At 40.8% G+C, this 21,890-nt stretch overlaps 2 protein-coding genes across 6 annotated transcripts in view; one reads left to right on the top strand and one right to left on the bottom strand.

Moving 5' to 3' along the window:
• Positions 1–21,890, bottom strand: part of RALGPS1 (Ral GEF with PH domain and SH3 binding motif 1) — a 149,992-nt gene that overhangs the window by 66,041 nt on the left and 62,061 nt on the right. The gene's annotated exons all lie outside the window — the stretch shown is intronic.
• Positions 1,953–21,878, top strand: ANGPTL2 (angiopoietin like 2). Its single transcript, XM_020800903.3, has 5 exons — positions 1,953–2,442; positions 8,729–9,575; positions 17,606–17,799; positions 19,266–19,536; positions 20,174–21,878. Exons 2-5 carry the CDS (start codon positions 8,774–8,776, stop codon positions 20,371–20,373), a joined length of 1,467 nt encoding a protein of 488 aa, XP_020656562.3. The 5' UTR covers positions 1,953–2,442; positions 8,729–8,773; the 3' UTR covers positions 20,374–21,878.

Here is a 21,890-nt window from a genome sequence, read left to right as displayed (position 1 = left end):
TGAAAGAAACAGACCAAAGCAAAATGTGATAATATGCATTCTGTATTGTACGTTTTGTATGCAGGATTGCAGATCCTTGCTAGTGATTTAGGAACTTTGGTTCTTGTTCTAGCTGGAAGAAAGTATGAGTGTCTGAATGTTTCTGAGGATGCTGTAAACACAGTCCTGCCTCAACCTATACCTGGAGGAAAATCCCTTTGATCACAATCCAGGTAACATCTAAATGATGATAGTGGTGGTGATTATGCTCTGTATTTGTTTACAATTAATTATATAAGTTAATAATAGCTAATAAGCTGACACTAGAAACTTCTCATCTTACTGCATCTAAATCACATTCCAGACTTGGAGAAAGACATAAAGTTGGCTCTGGTTAATAGAAGCAAATTGCCAAACCAGAAGAGACAAGAAAGGGTGAGATGGGAATAATGGGATATAACGAGACATTGACCTGTGAGACTCATCAGAGTCGGAACACAAGAACATGAGATCGCCCTTGGAGACCCAATGTTCTTGCGCTGTCAACTCCATCAGCACCGACACTAAAGGACACGTACCTGAATCCCAGGTTTGGACAGTTTGAAACTCACACTGACAATCCTTTTATGAACCAAGATTTCAACCCCTTCCTCAGGGTGAAAAAGAGAAGATAGAAATTCCAGTTACTATTAATAGGGTTTTTAGACCTTACCGAAATAAATGTTGATGTTTTGGAACCTATGAATGCGATGTCATTACTTGGACCGGAGGATGAAAAGGGAGGTGGTTTACCTCAAGAAACAACTGAACCCTCCCACCTACCCCCCCCAGGTAACACAAGTGCACAGACCTCTAATCTCAGCCTTATTTTTTTCTTTAATGAAATCAAAACGGTTTCTTCCAGAACTATGCTCCCCACTCGGCCCCCAGATGACAAATGTGTGTTGAGTACCATTGCCGACACAGTTCCATGCCTAAGGTTAATGTCAGTGCACAAGGTGTGGAAACTATTTAGAAATTTGAAATTTGTCCCAGAATCTGCAAGACAGAACACACTCACAGGCATGCAGTCTGACATATGATAAAAGCCAGTGGATTTCGGGAAGAGTCAAAAACGTTGTGTTGATTTAGTCTTAGTTGTCAGTGAAGACCAAAAATCCTAATGGCAAGATACAAAACAAATAATTTTTAACCTGTGCTAAATCCAGGAAATAAGATAGGATTGAAATATGTTATAAATATGATTTCACCATCATGCAAGTGCTGAAAGTCAGCTTCCTTAGATAAAAGCACAATTGCAGGTGGCTGAAAATAGTTAAAGCTCATCTAGTGGATTGCTGGGGTGGCTCTCCTGTTATCTTCCTTGAAAGAGAAGTCCACTTAGACCCATGCAGAAACCTGCAAGGCAATAAGCAGGTATGGGGAGGCAGAGGGAGGGAACGCAGGGGGACGACAGATGGTGATAGGGAACACACACAATGAGATCTGTCCAGTTTTGAGAAACGACAACTATAATTAACCAGTAACTTTAGTTGTTACAATACAAGTGCCACACATTTTTGCGAAAAGGGACACTCAACAATTATGTGTACCAAAAGCAAAAACAAAACAAAACCACCCTGAACCCAATCTGAGCAGGGAGTCGCAGCTTAAAATGTGCCCCTCAGTCCCAGACATAAAATTACACCCAGCTTTGAACAGCAGCAACAAGAAGTGGACAAAGCGTTCCCCTCTTAAGCCAGTCGAGAGTTTTTCAGCGCTCTGACAAAGACCAGGAAGGCAGACGGCTGCGGCACACTGGATTTCTCTGCTGAGCTGCTGACATCACTGGGTAAAAAGTTTGGACTCAGCCGGCCCCTCTACTCTTCGGTGGCGAAGGGGAGGCCCCAAACGTGTCTCTTGCTGGTGGATCCCTTCCTCTTGTGGGAGGGGGAAGTGCAAGCTATCCAACCAGAACTTGTCTGCTTCCCCGCATGCTTGACTACCTCCCTCCTCCCTGCTTACAGCATGAAAATCCACCACAAAGGAGCAGAACTTCAAATAGGGCTGTTTCAAATCGGCTTGAAATGATGGATTGAACGCTTCAGGACTGAAACACAGAAGACCCGGGAGTTCCTGAAAAGCAAGCCGCTGCTGCAGCCTATTGTCCCGCGGTGTCTATAGCATGAGGGCCGCCCGGCTCAGAGTCAGCAATCGAGTTAAAGGGACGGGAGTTTAAACAGTAAGGAAATCACAGGACCGCAGTAGCCTTATGTGGTTGTCCTTGCAAGACCAGTGCCAAATGCACGGACTTTTCCATGTTACAGAAGCCAGGCAGCACTCAAGGCAGATGAATATCATCCTGGTATCAGTGATGTCACAAATGCTGTGGATGAGCCAGTCAGTGTATCTTTGATTATTATTATTATTATTTTTAAAAAAATCAAGCCTGAAGGTTGAAGAAAGAAGTCCAACAGAAGCAGGGTAAGAAAATGTAAAGCCTCACATTTTAATTGTGCATGTTCACTGTTGGCCTGCCAAGTTTTAAATAAAGATATTTAGAAAACAAAGTCAGCCTTTTGATGAGAGTAGTAACTTTTGAATTAAGTTGTTCTTGAAATCCCCAACTCGTATGAGAGCTTGTAAATCCTAGGATTCTAATCAAAATGAATGCATAAATTTTTTGGAATGTAACTAGTTTTATTTCTCGATATTTTTCAATTTCAAAAGTAGGCTTGCAAGCTTTCTAAAAGGCTGAACTGCTGAAGATGTAACTATTTTTATTTTTAAAATTGTTCCTTTCTAACACAATATTGAACATTAATGAGCAAAAGAATATTTCCCTCTGAATACGACACAGCAAAATCCTCTATACTTTGTGCCACTTCTTTCAAAAGACTATTGTATTACAAACCCAGGAAGCTGGCGTTTACTTTCCTCTGACACACTGATCAGATTAGAAGATACGGAAAGCTCCTCTAAGTAACAGCTCCTAGAATGTCACGGTGTTTGCATGTTTAAGTGAAAGCTTCTTTTTTTAAAAAAAGAGACTGAACCAAACAAAGCTGGATATTTGGGAAGTATTCCTTGCAGCAAGCTCTCCTTTTTTTGGTGGTAGATGCCAAGTGTGAAATACTAAGCAAGAAAGATATGATTGAATAGCTCTTATTTTGCAAAACTTTTAACACATGGAACAAAAAAAGAGAGAAAATGATAAACATCTTTTGGTAGGGGTTGGCTGGAAAGCAAAAAGGTGAGGCCACTGTTCAGGGAGAGTAAAAACAAATTACCTTTGGGTTCAATTTTCTAAGAAGATGTTTAACAAAAAGATGCTATCTGGTAAATTTATATTCAGAAATAAAAGTTTTAGAGGGATTACAGGGATTTTTAACAATCTTGAAGGAGGACTGGAAGTTTGAGATAGGTGAAGTCTATCCTTTGAAGCCTTCTGCAGGCATCTGTTGACCTTGTACAACAAAAGCCCTCATAGAATTAATTAAGGGTCCCTGTCCATTGGGCACCTTGCTCTCCTCCCCCAAGCCATCCCAAGCAATTGGAAAATTAAATGGGAGGTTTTTTCAAGCCCCATGAAGGGGGCTGGGTTGTCCCGCAGTTTAAACCGCATAGGAATATCAGAACTGCTATCTGCTTCATAGGAACTGAGCAACAAAGAAAAGAGTGAAAGGGGGCTGGTGGAAGGGCCTTGTTTTCAGCAGCTCAGATGAAGAATATATGGCTTTGCTTGCAACACAATTTATTTTTTAAAAAAATCTGAGAGGTTGTCTATTTGTTCTGTACAAAAGCTCAAAATGGGTTTGTTCAACTATTGCTGTGCTGTCTCAAGGGGATGATGTCCACACTTTCTGCAGAAATTTCCACCTTGAACGTGGCCCGGTGGAACTGTCTCTTGTCCAGCTCTCAGCCCCTCATGCAAACACATGGGAATGCAGAGAAGTAACACCTGTTGAACTTCCTACAATACGGATGGTTATAAAAATTCCCCTCAATGGATGGTCTGCTTTATTCTTTGAAAAAAAATCCTGGTAGGATTGTAAATAACACTTAACAATCACCATCTGATGCAGAAGTTCAAACCCCTGAATGAGCAAGTTGTACAATAGCATCACATTAAATTTAACCAAGTTAAAGGTAGAGGGCATGATGACTACAGCTCTATCTCAGAAGCCAATGTGAAGTCCAGATACATGAAAAATTATTAGAAGAGACTTCTGTGCATGCACAAAGCAACAATCCCTTACTATGAAGTAACTCCTGTGCCAAAGTGGCTATGATCCAGCATAGGATCTTTGCACAATCGTCTTCCATGGCAACGTTCATGGAAGATTACTGTGGCAAGCTCATTGGTTTTATTTTTGCTTAGGAAGAAAAACTAACTCTAATGGGATGTCCATGGAAAAAGGAGGGGGGGAGAGAAAATATATGTCCCCCCCCTTGGAGTGGGCAGGAAATGAGATACTCTTTCTTCCTTAGTGACCCTAAGGGGAGGGGAAAGGCAATAGAGGCAAAAAGTTGTAAAATCTTGTCCTGTGGATTGGGTGACACGAATTGGCAATTCACCAAAGCTGCATTTCCAAAATCCCCAACTGAAGTATATTTTATCACATTACTAGTTGTTCCGGAATGTGTGGAAACCTTTTGATGCATATGTCTTACTCAGATACTTTGCAAGTCTAATTGTCTGGCTTTAGCCAGGCTGTGGCAAAAGAAAGCTCTTATTCTTGCTCCTTAGAAGCTCATCTGAAAACAGTCCCATAGGGTGTGTGTCACCAGATACATCCTTAGAGGCCCATTCAATAATGGGCTGAAGGGACATGCATTCACAGCCAATGGCTGAAATCCATAACTGGACTAGGCCCACTGAATCAAGGTAGATTTGGTGAGTCAACTGCTCTGTAAGTTCCACTGATTCAATACGCCAACTAGCTGCGATTTCCAACTGATTTCAGCCACTATATGCAAATGAAGTATAATTCTTCTCTCACTTGAAATCTTTGATTTTGAATCGTAAAAGTAAAATTTTCATAAACTGTTGCCCTCTTCTCCAGAAGCACCCTTGTTCCCTATACAATATATAATGTGTGCTCCAGCATGAACAAAAAGGATTCTGGGATGTTACCCTAAGTTGTACGATCCAGCTTCTTGGAATGGGAAAACTTTTGCAATGGCTCTATCTCAACTCTTTCTGTACTTTATCACACTGATGCATTCCAGCTTTCATTATTCTACAGATATATAGTCCATGAGGTCTTCAGATTATCACAATATAGGGAGGGCCAAACAGAACAAGAGTAGCTCTTGCTTATGATATGATGGCTACTTTTGAAAATTTAATTTGCAATATTACAAAAACCCTGAACATGCTCTAATTTAATTCAGAGTAGAACATTCTTAGTGAACATAAAAAGCATTGTAGTGCAACAAGATAATCCCTATAGTGAAACTTTTTGTCTTCACTTATAACTTGCGATGCCAAGAAAAATATTTAGTTTTGTTTTTCAATTTCAGGAACAGAAAGAAAAAAAAGAAGGGAAAACTGTATTGTATTTTCTTTGGAAGTTTGTTTCCTTTTCTTTATCAGAAGATAGGAACATTTACAAGTGGCCCCCCCAGGCAATATTCATCAAGCAAATGTTGAAAGGGCAAATACAATAAGATCTGTTACCACCTCTTCCCCTTTGGCCAACCTTCTAAAAAGCCAAAAATAGGCACTCAAGATGACACCTCACTCCCCACAGTCTCTGCAGGAGCTCTGCATCCTGATTTTAGCATGCTCAGGATTCTTTCCTGAAACACAGAGCAAAAGAATTTGTCCAAACTGGCAGATAAAACTCAGTGATCAAATATACTTCTCTTGCAACCCTTGGCTTCCTTCTTTTGGATTCAAAAATATATATATGTGTAAGAGAGTCCTACTCTGGGAGATACACATAAATAATCTCCTAGCAAACCTATGGATCTACCTGTGAACTCCCTGCTAAGTGAAATCTATGCAAGAACTGGATGAGATACCTATTGCCCGGGATTAGCCAGGGATCTCCCCAGTCAGACTTGCAAATCAAACCTTGTTTATCTTCCAGTGATTAATCACAAAAAAGCAGGCTGGAATGCAAGAAGCAGAGGTGAGGCAAAGCACAAGCTAGGGCATCTTTCACCAGTTAAGATACTCCAGTTGCATGCATCCTCTAGTTTGACCCTACAATAGGTCTGCTGCAGGTACTCATATTTTGCCTTCTCCTTTTTTTATCTATCCGTATCCTTTTTTCTTCTCCTTGGTGGAGAAAGTTTTCTTACAGCATGAGTATTTGTTGATACTTCATCCTCCAGCCGATACTTCATCCTCCTACTCTCGAAATGGTGAGACAAAGAGGAATTTCTACAGAAAAACTGAGATTCCATTCATGGTAAACACGGGCTGGTGCAGGGAGGGAAAAGACCTGAAAGCTAGATATTGAAGCGAGCAAAGCCCCCCCATCTTTTTAACAACTATAACGTTGCAGGCATTTTCAAGAATAGTTCAACTGTGTAAAGGAGGAGGGCTGGAAGTCTGCCAGGGGGTCACCAAGTGTGACCTGCTGCGCAAATGCTGGCGGTGCAAGTTAAAGCTGTCTAAGGGAGTTTAAATTTATGTTTCCAATTTCAAGGTTTGGAATGATGCTGCTTTTAAAGGCTACCAAAGGTTGTTTGGAGCAGGCAGTTCCCCCTTCCTTTGGCAAAAAGAGTCTTATCAGACTGTAGCCTCAGCTCAAAAAAAGAGGATGTGTTGCATTCATCTTACCCAAAAGGCCTGGCAAGGCCCAAGTACCTTCCTGAACTGCTGTAAACCCTTCCCACTTCGACTGGCTTTCATCTTTGGGAGCTGACCATCATGAACACTAGAAAACAGGAGTGTTCCACTGTATCGCACTTTCCTTCACTTTAAGAACAGCCATGTTCTTGCTCAAGTGATGGAGAAGGGGCAGAACTGAGACAAATTAATCCTTTTGCAGTGTCCTTGGAGATCCACAAACATGCCAAAGTGCAAATTCCACAAGGACAGGCATGTCAAGAGAAAAAAAACCCCAAACACTGAAATATGTATCTTAAAGAAAAAAGTGTATGAGTTTAATTTACAGAACAGAAATCACAATTAGTTCTATACTTTTGAAGATATTTTAAAAAACAGCTCTGCTCAGTAAGGAAATAACTGGAAGAACTCTAGTAGTATAGTATAATTAGAAATATTTTAAAACATCCCTTCGCCCCATAATATTGAATTAAAAACTGCCACAATGTGCCACAGAATAGCAAAGCAAACAATATAAACCAGTATGACACCTCCCTCTCTCCCTTTAAATATGTTACTATCTTTTACACTTGCATACCCACCTCTTTACTATAGTTTTGTCCAACACAAAGCAGATGGTTAGCAACACATTTCATATTAAAAAAAGAAAAGAATTTCAAACATACTGTGCAGCATTGAAGTATGATTTAATGAGTAGCATTAAAGAGTAGCAGCAGGTATTTTTTAAAAAATGACATGGACCCTGTCCCAAATGCCTGTCTTGTGTTTCATCTGTTAAATGAGAGTAAGAGTGATTTCTGACAAGGCTGAGGTTTGGGGGCAGAGAGTGTTTTGAGTTTTGCCTTGATTGTTCTCCCTCCCTTCCATTGATTACACGAGAATTAACGAGGTGAGAGAGATTATATGGGGCTGTTCTATTCTGTCCTGCAACTGATGAAATAAGGAGTTCTCCTCCTCCCCTTTCTCGGTTCATCTGAGCCCCTGCCTCCTACCAATGTAGAACACTTGCGGAGGTGAGCTGGCGACACTCTCCTTCCTCGTTCCTGAACTGAAAGAACCATTAGCTATGAAGATGAGAAAGTTCTCACTTTGGTTCTTGGGCTGCAACTCCCAGAAGCCTTCACCATTAACTGTGCTGGCCACGATTTCTGGGAGCTGCAGTCCAAGAACGTTGGGGGACCCGAAGCTGGGGACCACTGATGTACACGGTCATCACAGCACAGATGTGGGCATGATAATTACTAACTTCTAAAACAGGAATGGCAGCCCATTTTCTAAAGCAGCTAGAATCACATGGAGACAGCAAATATAGGTTTATTTTTCCCGTGAAAGGGAAGAAACAGGCTTATGTCAAACTTGTCTTTCTGGATCTGAGCCTATAGCAGCTAAAGTTCTCCCCCCACCACACTCCTCCTTCCTCTAGATTGCCACTGCAAACATTAACACATACTGTGTTTCATTTCATAGCCAATAATCTACTCAACTGCACACCACTAATGAGAGGCTAAGCAATTGCAATGATAGGGATGAAGCCAAATGGGCACTAAGTTTCCAGACTATGTTGTAGACTAAGCTGAAAGCAAAATTCAAGAAATGAAAAGCAAGCATAGGTCAGCAGCAACAAAAAAAACCAGATCTGATATCCAAGAACATTTGTGCAAATAGCCATGAATCAATTATTTCTGTTTTTTTTTTCCTTTCTTTCTTAATGGAACAATTTGTTCTGTGATTCTTGGGCGATACCGTACTTTCAACTTAGAAAACTTCATTATCTAGAATCTGTTTTCTGGGCAAGCAATCCAAGCTGCTAAAAACACCAATTTTACACTTGAGGACATTTTATAGGAATTAGTTCCTGCATTTCAAACATATGCACTATATACAGAAAATCACAGTTGTTCTTCACTTGCTTTGACTTACTACTGACTATTTACTATTTTATATACATTCTATGTGTTAAAACAGATCAACAAGTTCATTCATACAAAACTCTTCAAGAATAAAAGGATCATGAAGGCAGTTCTCGGATTGTTGCTAATGGCTGCTGTGGGACTGCGTGCCAGCAAGACACAAGATGTGCAAACCGGTGACGAGGGAGAGGAGCAAGAATTCATTTATACAAACAGGTATAAACGCTCCACCGACATGCAAGATAAGTGCACCTATACCTTCATAGTACCTCAGCAGAAAGTGACAGGTGCTATTTGTGTTAATTCTAAAGAACCTGAGGTTGTACTTGAAAACAGGGTAAATAAACAGGAACTCGAACTGCTGAATAATGAACTCTTAAAGCAAAAGAGGCAAATAGAAACTCTTCAGCAGCTGGTGGAGGTGGACGGAGGAATTGTGAACGAGGTGAAGCTCTTACGAAAAGAGAGCCGGAACATGAACTCGCGGGTCACGCAACTGTACATGCAGCTGCTGCATGAAATCATCCGAAAGCGGGACAACGCTTTAGAACTTTCCCAATTGGAAAATAAGATACTGAATCAAACGGCTGACATGTTGCAGCTTGCAAACAAATACAAAGACCTAGAACACAAGTATCAACATTTGGTATCCATCGCCAACAATCAGTCTATCATCATTGCTCAGCTGGAGGAGCACTGCCAAAGAACACCGTCCACTAAACCTGTCCTCCAACCGCCCCAGCCACCAAACCGGGTCTACCAACCTCCCACGTACAATCGTATAATTAACCAAATCTCTACCAATGAGATTCAGAGTGACCAGAATTTAAAGGTTCTGCCACCCACTCTCCCAACGATGCCACCGCTCACCAGTATTCCAACTTCCACGGACAAACCGTCAGGTAAGCAGATTTCTTGACCGATCTTAATATCTGGGGGTAAGCTGCAAGAAACTGTGGATCTCATTCTACAGAAAACAAGTTCTGGCAGAGTTTCAAGACTTCAGAAAGAGGTAAATGCTCATCCAAAAAGGGCGAGAGAGCCTGTAAGGAAGTATATGTGTGCTCAGCAGGGAGGATAAACTGTTTGGCAATCTGACACAGTTTTAATAGTGTGAAACTGCTGAGATCTGGGGCTACGAGAGGAAATTCTTGCTCTCTTGTTTTGAAAGGGGCCAGAATTGTCAAAAGCTTACAGGACTGTGGCTCTTAATCCTTCCTCCTCCAGAAAACCAGTTGCTGATCATCACTCGATTAATGAGTGAGTAGGTGCTGGATGGCTTCCTTTCCTTCTTTTCTGTTCTTCCTATACTTTCAACGCCTACTATACAAAACGGTCCTCTCAAGGTATGTGGGAGCCTCTCTTTTCTTTTTCTAAATTTATAAAGGGATGTTTCCCTGTGTATTTGGGAATCCTGGTCTACCTTATCTATCACTTCCACAGCATCAGTTAGAACTGGATAATGCTTAATATTATGGGTCCATGACATATTAATTCACTGGCATGAACAGAAATGCCATAAAAGTGTTTGGACTCCTGAGTTCTCAGAAACTCTTTGTCAGGCCAGATGGTTGAAAACTTTAAGGGAGAGAGAGAAACAAGAAGTTCCAAAACCTGGCAGAGGAATGTAGCCGGTAAGTCTGCAGATGGACTGAAATAAGTAAATTGCACGAAAACAGTCATAACTGTTTACTGTTCTTAGTACATTAGTCACTTGGAGTCTGCTGTGGATCTCACTGAAAGAAGTAAAAGGGCAGGCTGTATGTCCACATCCATGAGGTTCCGTTTTCTGCCGGAGTCGTTACTACTAAATGAATAGGTTAGTGGTAAAAAGGTAACCTTGATCGAAACAGCATTGTGTTACTTAGAATCATTCGCTGAACATTTAACAGTGCAAAGTCTCCGACCATAACTGTTTGTTACATATGTACAGTATGGTACTGAAATCACGATGACGCCAAGGACAACGGCTGTCCCTTTTTATCCCCATTGCCTGCTAGGCTTTGTCATGGCCCATAAGCTACAAAGAAGGGCTTATGAACCTATGGGCTGATTGAAAGCCTGAATTAGAATGGAGATTGGCAGCAAGATTTAATAAGTGATTTTTTTTTTCATGGCAGATAAAAAGAGGAGTTTTAATCCATGAAACCAAGCATAGTCTGTGGCAATGTGTCATTAAATTTCCGGATGCAAAATTTATTGGTCTTAATGGCTCCCTGCTTGCCATCTCTAGCTATCAGACGTAATACAGACATTTGTCTTCTTGTCTTGGCAAGCCTCTTGGTATGAAGCTCAGTCTCCCATAAAGTCAAAATTGAGCACCATAAAACACATAAGAGTCTGAGGTTTCAAAAGGCCTGGTTCCTTCATGGTGATGTCTCCCACAGAGAGTAATTCCACAGCCACAGCCGCATGGAAGAAGTGACACACGAGCAGCTGGAGTTACTCAGCTTCCTGCAATCAATCTGGAAAAGGGCAGGAAGCCCGTGCATTTGCAAGCACAGAAACCACGGTGTGGTCCCTACGCTCTATGTTAGGGTTTTAGGACCTAACAAACAGGCCTCAGTTGTCCTCTAATCTGGTACCTCTCCACATGTACTACAGCTCTCCGCTTTCCTAACCACATGGCCATGATGGCTAGGGGCGAAGGGGAGAAATGCTGGATTACATCTGGAGCAACTGAGGAAGGCTGGTCACAGTCAATGTTGTGAAAAGATCCATGTCATAAAGGGCACCCTGAGGAAAGCTCTGGGTTTTCTGAATTCCAGCCACATAGGGAGACAAGTTACTGGCAAGCCACCAGAAAGACAAATGATTGACAACCAACGGAGAGCGAATTCAAACATGGCAGTGGCATTACACACCAAGCCCGCTTGAACTCAGTAAGACTGGGGCTTTTTTTCAGCACTGCCCTGATGCCGTACAAAAAGGCTAAACTAGGACTTTGGGTCTGCGTGCTCCCCTACCTCAGTTATACTCATGAGGAGACCAGACGTTTTTGTTTCCATGTTCCGCTAACTCAAATTGCTCCATGGACAGTATTCTGCTGCATATATCTGCCTATGCAACAGGACTAATATCATCAGCTGTGGCAGACTGTCCCTAATTAGAGAGCTGGGTGCATGTGACCTCACCTCATTGCACGTGAGAAGTGTGCACCCCAAAACCACAGAAGAGACTCTTCAATTAGCGGCAATCTGCCAGTGTCAGTGATACTATTTCCATCATGCTGGCGAAGCTCTAAAACGCAGTATAGGCCATTACATCCACATCTAGTTAACTATGGTTTAGGAAAATAAGCCAATTTTAAACCATAATTATCCTGGCTAGTTTCCCTGAACAAACCTAACTGTATTTCCCAGATTGGGTAAATTTGAAAATAGGAAAGCAAAACTGAAACTAGAGAATGAGAGGGGAGGAGGGAGCACGAAAGCCTAAGAGATCTCTAAGCTCATTCTCATAGTACTACTAAATGTGCAGCCATGCAGTGTTTGGAAAAACAGGCCCTCAGAGTATATCATTTATGTGCATTTTTAGATTGCAACTTACCCTGGGGCCAAGGCAGCAGCATACGTACGAGAAATTGAGATTAAAAAGTCCCAGAGCACAATTTAAACAGTTCCCAGTCTAGTGAGCGGCTGGATAGGAACTAATATGTGAACTCCCTTAAGTTACATCATGGAAGAAAGGCAAAATATACATAATAAAATATACTGTGTTTCGCTTTTTTAAAAAAATCCCCAACTGCAAAGCACATTTGAATAGTTTTTAAAACCTTAACACTGTATCTGCTACTATGCCAAGCTGCAAACACAGCACTGCAATAATGTAGAACTGGGCTAAATTGTTTATATACAGAACGTGTTGGATTTTAATGATACCCAGATTCTGTTCTTTTATGGCTTGTGTAATATACCATAAAAATGTAACAGAAACCTTTACAGTTCAGGCAAAATTTCACAGACTATGTCACGGCCAGTTTCAACTTCTTTACAAATACGGAAAGAAACTAAAACACAATCGATATAATTTTTTTCAAAGCCCACAGGGACAATGTCTTGCAACCAAAATAAAAGGGAGTCTGGAAGCCAAGTGGTCAGGCGTCCCAGACGGCAGACAGCACTGTCGGAGAGAAATATGCTCAAAAACCACATTGCAAAAATATATGAGCCATCTCTGTAGTGTCGTAAGTCAAGAGACATGATTCTTGGCCTGTAAAACTATTTTCTGACAATAGGATTAAAACCTTGTGTTTTGGCTAAAAGGTCTTATTTTGTCATGGAACATAGGAACACAAGAGAAAATAAGCTGCTGGGTAGGTCTTTTTTAAAAGGTCCATTAGGACAAATCTGATGTGCGGGGCTGAGAGTCCTGTGTATGAATATGAGCAAATCATGAGGACCAAAATATTATGAGTGTGTGCATAAGGTTTGTGTAGCTTGCCACTGAACCAAAGGAACTTTGAGAAATCAACCTGTTTGTAAGCTTCATTCATCAAAGCGGCAGCTTTCAATGGAACATCCTCATGGTAATCTTTTCTGCCCTCCTAGAGTGAGTCTATATGCTACTGCCTGTATCTTCCTTATTCACCATATATCTCAGCTGCAGTCCATGAAATCTTATGCCAACTAATACCTGTTGGTCTTTTGAGTGCCATCAGATCCCTGACTCTTATTCACCACGTTTCCTTAATTCTTTACTGTAACCTAATTGCACTTCCCAAGAACATTATGACTATACTGCCAGATGTTCTTCAGTAGAGCTTGCATCAAAGCAAGTTAGTGGGCCAGCATTAATATATTTTCTTCTGTTATTAATTTTTTTTTTTTGGAAGCAAACCGATGGTTGCAACAATATGCTAAATTGTGAGATACATCTCTTTTAAGAGTGCATTTACAGGAGGCTGTATGTTATATTATATGAAAAACAGAATTATTTCAAAACCCATACTGTTCATCTTGTCATTTATGGCCCAAGTGCTTACATGTTAATTACATTTTTCAGAAGAGGGAACTAGATAGTGAACTCTTGCTACAAATTGTATTTGCTTCTCTCACTCTTTTTTGCCTTTGAGCATAAAAGGTCTGGGAAATCTAAGGTTCTGGCTTCTTGCTTAATTTCACCCAGCCCCAAGGGGATGCTGAACTCACAGGACCCTTAGTTGAGATGCTAAGAGAACTCTGAAAGTGCAGATCAGGCCAGCTGACAAATGACCTGCTTCCCTACTTTTAAAAGCCTCCTTCCTCTAGAGAGATTCTGTCTGGTGCTGAGCAGCTTCCTGCCTGATCTGGCAGCTGACCCATTCCGTAATTCCACGTTGGAAGGCTCAGAGAGGAGTTGCTGCCAGCTAGCCTTTCCATATGGTCAAAAGTAGCCATCATTGGGCAGGTTGGTAGCCCCGGGATGGTCCCTCCCATTGATCAATGGCCCATGACAGGAAAAGGGTTTACCACCCTTTCTTTAAGGCAAGGTTTCAAGACTTAAGCACAGTAACATTTCCACGGTGTTAGGAAAACTACTGAAGCCTTCCTCAACGTAAGAACTGTGCTCCTGCTTTTGGTTTGGAAGCGGCTGCAGGGCCATCTCTCCTGCAAGCTGCATTCTTGCAGCTAGACAAACAACTCTCCCCTTTATGAGTACAGATGCCTCCGCTAAGAACCAAGAATAAACTGTTGCTCCTCCAACTTCCCTGCACCTCCTTAGGGAAGCCTACCTCCCACTCTTGATCACTTGGATCTGAATATATACAACGCTGCATTTTCCTTTATTCAGTAATGGAAAACTTCCTTGGCTCTCAGGGCTGTGCTGGAAATGTATCAGACACTAGAAAGCCCCTCGGCTACTTCTCTGAAGCCATGTAACTAACAGAAGAGCATCGCGACTCTTGAGTGTTTAATTCAGATAATCAGCACAAAATTTTACAATGAGTTGGTAAAACAAAAACCCCTCACACATTCATCAGGACTGGAGGGGGGGCAACAGCGCAGGGATTCTGTTTGAGAATAATACTGCCCGACTCCTCGGTCTATCTGTTTTTCTCTTCTTCACACAAACAAACAAAAGCCCCCTTGTGCTTTTTATACACGTCCCACCATCACCTGTAACTAGAATTTAAGTGTTCTGTTTTCACAGTGTCCTTTGCACTGCATCTTAGAACTGTAGTTGAGATGATAACCACCTTTTTTTTTTACATTTCATACAAATACTATCAAAGGCATACTACCAAAACACTTTGCCTTGTATCTATAATGTGCGGTGCACCAATAAAAAAGCAATGCTAATCTTTAAGACATGACAAGTGGAGACTTTGCCAGAATGTGGTGTTTTTAGCACCCTCTGTACGTTCAGCTTCTGAACAGCTTCCAAGAAATCAGTTGCAAAGAGCAGCTTCGTTCTTTATCCCCATTCATCAAGTCACTGCGCAAGTCGATAAATCTCTCCCACCCCACCAAACCCTTGAAGAGGATTTGAATTTGAGAAAAGAAATTAAAACAAGGGCCACTATTGTGGGTACTGACTAATGTTCTTGGTGGAACATTTCATGAATGTAGCTGTGGGGGGGGGGGGGGAACACTGAAGCAGTACTTTACACCTTTACTACCAGTCCCATCTCAAATAAAAAATGGGTTTAAAAACAACAAGAAACTAAATACAAATTGCTGTGAACACTGAAATACAGACATATGCATGGCTTTTACTAACCGTAGTGGAAAACGGCATCTGTTTTTACAGCCAAGGCAGAATTCATTTTAATATCTATGCCATGCATGGAGAAAGATGACTAAATAGTCTTTATATTCTCCAGGGTGAAAGCTTGATGAATCCACAAAAGTTTACATTAAAAAAAATATAAAAGTTTTGTGTTTAAGGTGCCCCCACATTTTTAAACTATTTACTTCTATTTTGCATTTACTTATAACTGATGAATCAATTCACTTTTTTTTTTAAAGCAGTTCCCACTGCATGGAAATTTTCTTTGAAATGACAGACCTGTTCATTATTCCACAGAATAATTTTTGTAATTAATTTTTGTAGCACTGATCCATTACATTCCTGTTGGACTCAGACAGAGATGGGACCAGTTGTTCTTTAGACCCCAGGTTTTGGCAGTCAGCTCTCACTGAGGACTACAAAACCTGTTCAGTTTCTTCAAACTACTGAAAAAGCAACCAGATGCTGGATAGGATGGTCAAGATTAACTCTAGTTCTTTTTCTGAAAGCAAAGTGAACATGTTTGTGGCTGTCTTGCAAGACAGCTGCCTCCATGATTAATCCCCATGCCAATGTTGTTCTTGGCAAGCAGTGGAGCTGTGAAACCTCCTTGTAGTACAGGATGCCAAAGACAACTCTTGACAACCTTTGGGTGATTTCTCGTCTGGGAGGGGGTGGGATTGGAGAGTATATATACACTGTGAATCTGATCCTAAAGCTCTTCATCCAAAGCAATGGTCATTATTGCATTCTAATACCATTAAATTGACCTTAAAAAAGGAGCCATCATATAATTGATACCAACTTTACCTTTTTGTTCTGCCTCTTATAATTGCCATCTTGTCGTTACCTGAAAATCCTTGGGGCCTAAACATGGTGCAGGTAGGAAGGATATCTGTACTGATGATACGTATGGTCGTTGCTGCCATTGCAGTTTTCTATGCCTAAATTCCAAATGGCCCACATGTATTTGCCCAGTAAGATAGTCCACCCAATGCCACAATCAATGGCTGACTATAATATTGCAATATAAACTTTATGAACACACAAAGAGCACAGTTATACTATTGAAATAAATCAGGTGAGGGATCAGGATTTTCAAATTTGGTATAAAGTCACTTGGTAATCACATGTTTTATTTTTATTTTTATTTTGGATTGGAGTGTGAATCCTCTTGGGGGAAAATTGTAAGCCATTTTTAAACTGTGTTGTAGATCAGTTAAGGGACTTACATGAACTTTTAGAATAATTGCATTTGAGGCTTTGTCCTGTGCCTGCCCGCCTTCACACTTGCTGCCTCTCACAGCCACTAGCCACTGTTGCTGTGGTGTTATTTTGTTTAAATCTGAAATAACACTAAAACAGAATGGCAGATGTAACATACATTGAAAAAGGGTTGAAATTGACCAGGCTTACAAAGGAAGGAGATGCCAAGCCCTGGAACTGACCAAACATTTTGGCTACATGGGAACTTCCAAGGCTTCCACGTAAGAAGACACACATGGGGGTGGGGGAGAGAAGGAGCACGGAAGGCACCAATGAGTGGCAAACCCCACAGACACAATTTACACCAACAGAGGTTATGCATGCCAAAGCAATTAAAACTAAATTGATTTGACATCCCATTGTAAAATAAACAACCCTCTGATGGAAGACTAAAATACCTCATTTTCCAACCAAAAACATACTTCCCAGGCCAAACAAAATGCCACACTTCCAAGGCAAACAAACAAATAAACAAATAAATATCCACACTTCCATGTGCATCATGTAGTCAGTTTTTTGGAAAGCGATTTAAAGCATGCTAAACTAGATTCAAATATGGGTGTAACTGCCCTCTAAGACTGGTTAAAAGTCCAAGTTACTTGCATGGTTTTAATCAGTACCACCATAATAAGCCTTGTTCTGTACAACACAGTTATATAGACAGTCATGCCTAATATACTGAAAGGCACGGAACTACAGACTGCTGATAGGCAAGTGCTGTAAAAACTACCAGTTGCTTTAATCTGACTCATTAAGTGGATGATGCATTTTCTTTCCCTTCCCTACCTCAAAACAAATTTTTAGGGGGGGGGGGAAAGTACTAAGAAAAATGAAGGTTACTTTCCCTTTGAGCATGGCACTGCTCCAAGAAAACAAATTTCTTTAATAGCAGAGCTAAAGCAGAAATCTGTACAATGCGTATCAATGACAGGGATGATGTCTTTGCTTCCACCAGGTCCTTGGAGAGACTGCCTGCAAGCTTTGGAAGATGGCCATGACACCAGCTCCATCTACCTTGTCAAACCTGAAAATACGAACCGGTTGATGCAAGTCTGGTGTGATCAAAGACACGATCCTGGTGGCTGGACGGTCATCCAGAGACGTTTGGACGGATCGGTCAACTTTTTCAGGAACTGGGAGACTTACAAGGTAAAAGACAAATGAATTTTGTGTTTGCATCCTGAAGAACAGCCTCTGGAGTCATGTTTTGGAAGCTGATCTGCAGAAGGTGTGTGAAGTTGTTGTTATAGTACTTGGCTACATCCATGAAGACTGAAAGGTTATATCTCGGTAGGTCTTAAGCAAATCAGGAGTACCAGATTTGTTGGAACAGTAATTGTTGTCAGAGGTAGCAGAACACAATCCACCTTGCCCAGAGGCCTCCTAACTACATAGTTTGGTTTGGACTTTAAAGCTGGAATCTCCTAGGTGGCTGGAATTCAGAGTGACTTCAGCCCTGGCATGGCAGGGACCACAGACCAGAACTATGGGGTTTTTTTAAGCTGGAATTTAGACAAAACAAATAACCAGGCAATTCAAGGTCTAGGCAGTATTTTGATCCAAAAGGGGAGTGAACAGAAAAGGACAGAACAGGACAAATTAAAGTAGGGGTGGATCCTGTAGCTGGAGTCTGGTAGCACAACAGGAAGGCAGGTAATTAAGACAAGAAGGGTTGGCGGAGACATTTTGCATGGACACTGGGTTCTGGCTGACAGCCAGATTTATCTGGAAGAGAAGCAAGAGAAACTTCCCTTTCTAGTTGTAGTTGTGTGTGTGTGTGTGTGTGTGTGTGTGTGTGTGTGTGTGTGTGTGTGTGTGTGTCTGTGTGTCTGTGTGTGTTTGTGTGTGTTTTTTAGAACATGTGAAAGATCTAGGAAAGCTGGTCTGTTTTACTTTCAGTGGATTTACACAAAATTCGTTTGGAAAAGCCCCTGAAAGCTGGAAGTTCTTGTTGGATACTCTTGGAAGTAGGGTTCAAACTCAAAAATTCATTTCCTTCTCCAATGACTTCATTTCCATTCTCCTCCAGGAGAATGTGAGTAATGATGGTGTGCATGGGTACGTTTGCTCTAGTGTGGCAGCAATACCATGGTCCCTTACTTCTCATATCATACCTGCTCTTCTGTATGGGCAGTGTTTGAGAGGGAAAGAACACTGGCCTTGGTTCCATATATGCGGCTCCCATACCAACATGATCAAGGTCAGAGGAAAGAGACTCTAGTGCTTTTAAGGTAAGTATGAACTTAGATTTCCGTGGGCAAAAGAGAGAACCAATTTTCTTTTTACTTGACAGATTTGTAAGTGGGAGAAGATCCGGGCATGAACTCAAAGGGGTAAACATCGAACTTCAAGAAAGCAGACAGTTACTTAATAGCTTTCCCAACATCTTTTGGAGAATGAAAAACCCCTTTTCTGGCCAAGAGCTCAGAGTTAGAAGGCAAACAAACCAATGAGGTGGCTTATGACTAGATTCTGAAGGATGATTGTGTATCCCAGAAAGTTCTCTGAAATGCACTTACATGAAAACACTTTCGCACTACAGCCAAGTTTATCATCTAAGTGTTCTGTCAAATCAGCACAGAGAATTAACATCATTTTCCCCCCTCCCTCTACAGCAAGGATTCGGTAACATTGATGGAGAGTACTGGTTAGGCTTAGAAAACATTTATTGGCTGACAAATCAAGGAAACTACAAACTGCTGATAACCATGGAAGATTGGTCAGGCCGGAAAGTGTTCGCTGAATACGCGAGTTTCCGCGTGGAGCCAGAAAGCGAGTACTATAAGCTGCGACTGGGCCGATACAATGGTAACGCTGGAGATTCTTTCACATGGCATAATGGGAAACAGTTTACTACACTGGACAGAGATCACGATGCATACACAGGTACAGTTAAAAAAAACAACTTATGAATTTTATGAGAACACAGAAAACGTTTGTGATTTTGGTGATACGACATAAAAATAAAATGTTATAAACTAAAAGATAGAATTACTAAAGATGTTGAGGACATGCTCAAGGTACAACCAAAAACCAATTATTAAACAGACCCAACAGACTTTGGAAGGCATTCTGCTAACAGCTCATTCACACTTTGCTTCCACCTTTCCAGGAATGGGAATGTAGACCAGAAAGTGGGTTAAGCAAAACCGGATGACAAACCAGGAATTTTGGGAAGCCATGGGGAAAAATATATTGTTAGACAAGAGCAACTGAGATAGCTCTTTTGCCTGACAGACTTAAGATTCTGATGCAAAGGTTTGTCAGAACATCTCGGAAAGTTTGTTAAGTAGTGTAAGGAGCCAACCATGCTGTTACTGGGGAAATAAACAACTGGTACTACGGTTGTTATTTCTAGTTGCCACTAAACCTGAGGTTCCTTTATTGCCCCTGAAGACTTGCGGATGAGGTGAGACCCGAGGAGCAAGATTCTTCCACATGGAAAAATGTACCCTTTGATGCATGCAGTATTAGCCTATCTCATTCATTTATTCCCAGAGTGATACCCTCATTTCTGTTCCAGGTAACTGTGCTCACTATCAAAAAGGAGGATGGTGGTACAACGCATGTGCACACTCGAACCTCAATGGTGTCTGGTACCGAGGAGGACACTACCGAAGTCGTTATCAAGACGGTGTCTATTGGGCTGAATTCCGGGGGGGTTCATATTCCTTGAAGAAAGTTGTCATGATGATCAGACCTAACCCCAACACATTCCACTGAAAGACCATGGTTGTCTCATCAGATTGAACAAAGAAGCAGCAACAGCTGCATGTGTGATCCAGAACAGTTGTTTCAGCAGCAAAGAATGTATCATACTGTACATTGATTGCTCTTAATTGGAGGACTTGTACATTGTATTTTTCAAAAATGGTTCCAGAACTGAAAAGAACAAGAAGCATTTCAGAATGCCACTTTTTTGCACCAAAAGACCTTCCTTCTTTCCTTCCTTTCTTTTGGAGTTACCAGCTAAAATGGACTGTGGAAAAATGAGATGCTAAGAATACTGCCACATCATATAAATATTTTTGTACGTTTTATATATATATATATAAATATATATATTCTCAAATACTGAACATATTCAAAACTGTACAGTGAGACTTTTTTAATAATAATAAATTCATTTGACACAGGAAAGTATATCCTTTGAAAGTATGTAGTCAGGACAGATAATGTTTAGAGCCCCCTTGCTTAATTTAATCTCTGATCGCTATTGAGAAGACTTAGGCCAGAAACAGACATTAGAGATACTCCATGATTGGAAGAGGGGAAACTCTTTACTAATGTGAGCATCTGAGTGTCTCAGCAGAAGCTTCTCCCACCATTGCCATTACACAAATTAACTTGTTTCATTTGGTGACTGGTCTTCAGGCCTTAAGCACAGGATTCCTCTGAGCTCCGATTTCACAAACATGGAAAGACAGCCTTGGTTACCTCCGCAACATTAACATATTTTCAGCTCTAATTACAAGCTGTCACTAGTGTCTGCTATTGATCTTAGTGTCTGTTGGAAAGTGACCACAAGCAGAACCCTATTTTCCACGAGGAGCAAGGCATTATTAGAATGAGATATCATTTCATATGAGACCAACCAACAGTCCTGATAGATACCTCCACTGCTGTCTACATCTGTTAACAGACCAGCCGATCTGGGTTTTACTTGTTCAATGCACATTCTGTAACTGACACAAATACCCATCTTCACATAAATGATAGCTTAAGAGTTATTTTGGCATTACCTTCTCCACTGTCACTGCAACAACAAAAAGAGCTATCCAACTTTTGCAGGCAAATGATGGATACAGATACAGAACTTATTTAAAATACCTGTAGCCACTAGATTGTGATCTTTGGGAGAGAGACTATCTGGAAACCAGAGCTATACTTGTTGTATTTCACTATTATTGCCAAATATCATTATAAAAGAGAATTATACAATCATATTTATAAATAACTCCCACTGCAGAAACTTGAATTCCTGAATTCTAGTATTCTGCTGAGGTAAATTTCCAGAATAGATTATTTTAGCACATTATAAGAACAGTGAAAACCATAAATTTTTAAACTTTTATTACCTCAGTATTTTTTTTCCTAATGTACAATGTGCATTAATGTTTTAGAGTCTGATGTAGCATGTCTTGTATATAAATAAAAGTAGGGGTTTTAATATATTATCAGATTACTCTTATAATAATGCAAAAATGTAATAAATGCAACAAATCTTATTATGATGTGTT

This window comes from Pogona vitticeps, chromosome ZW-PAR, assembly GCF_051106095.1.
Source record: "Pogona vitticeps strain Pit_001003342236 chromosome ZW-PAR, PviZW2.1, whole genome shotgun sequence".
NCBI classification, from domain to species: domain Eukaryota; kingdom Metazoa; phylum Chordata; class Lepidosauria; order Squamata; family Agamidae; genus Pogona; species Pogona vitticeps.
The sequence above is the reverse complement of the archived record's forward strand: the minus strand, read 5'-3'. Positions and strand labels throughout refer to the sequence as shown.

What these genes read in the sequence shown, in the direction of transcription:
- ANGPTL2 (XM_020800903.3), top strand. Translation starts at nt 8,774, where the DNA reads ATGAAGGCAGTTCTCGGATTGTTGCTAATGGCTGCTGTGGGACTGCGT. An exon ending in GGAACTGGGAGACTTACAAG is followed by an intron (nt 17,800 to 19,265) that starts GTAAAAGACAAA and finishes CTCCCTCTACAG; the next exon opens with CAAGGATTCGGTAACATTGA. An exon ending in AGATCACGATGCATACACAG is followed by an intron (nt 19,537 to 20,173) that starts GTACAGTTAAAA and finishes TTTCTGTTCCAG; the next exon opens with GTAACTGTGCTCACTATCAA.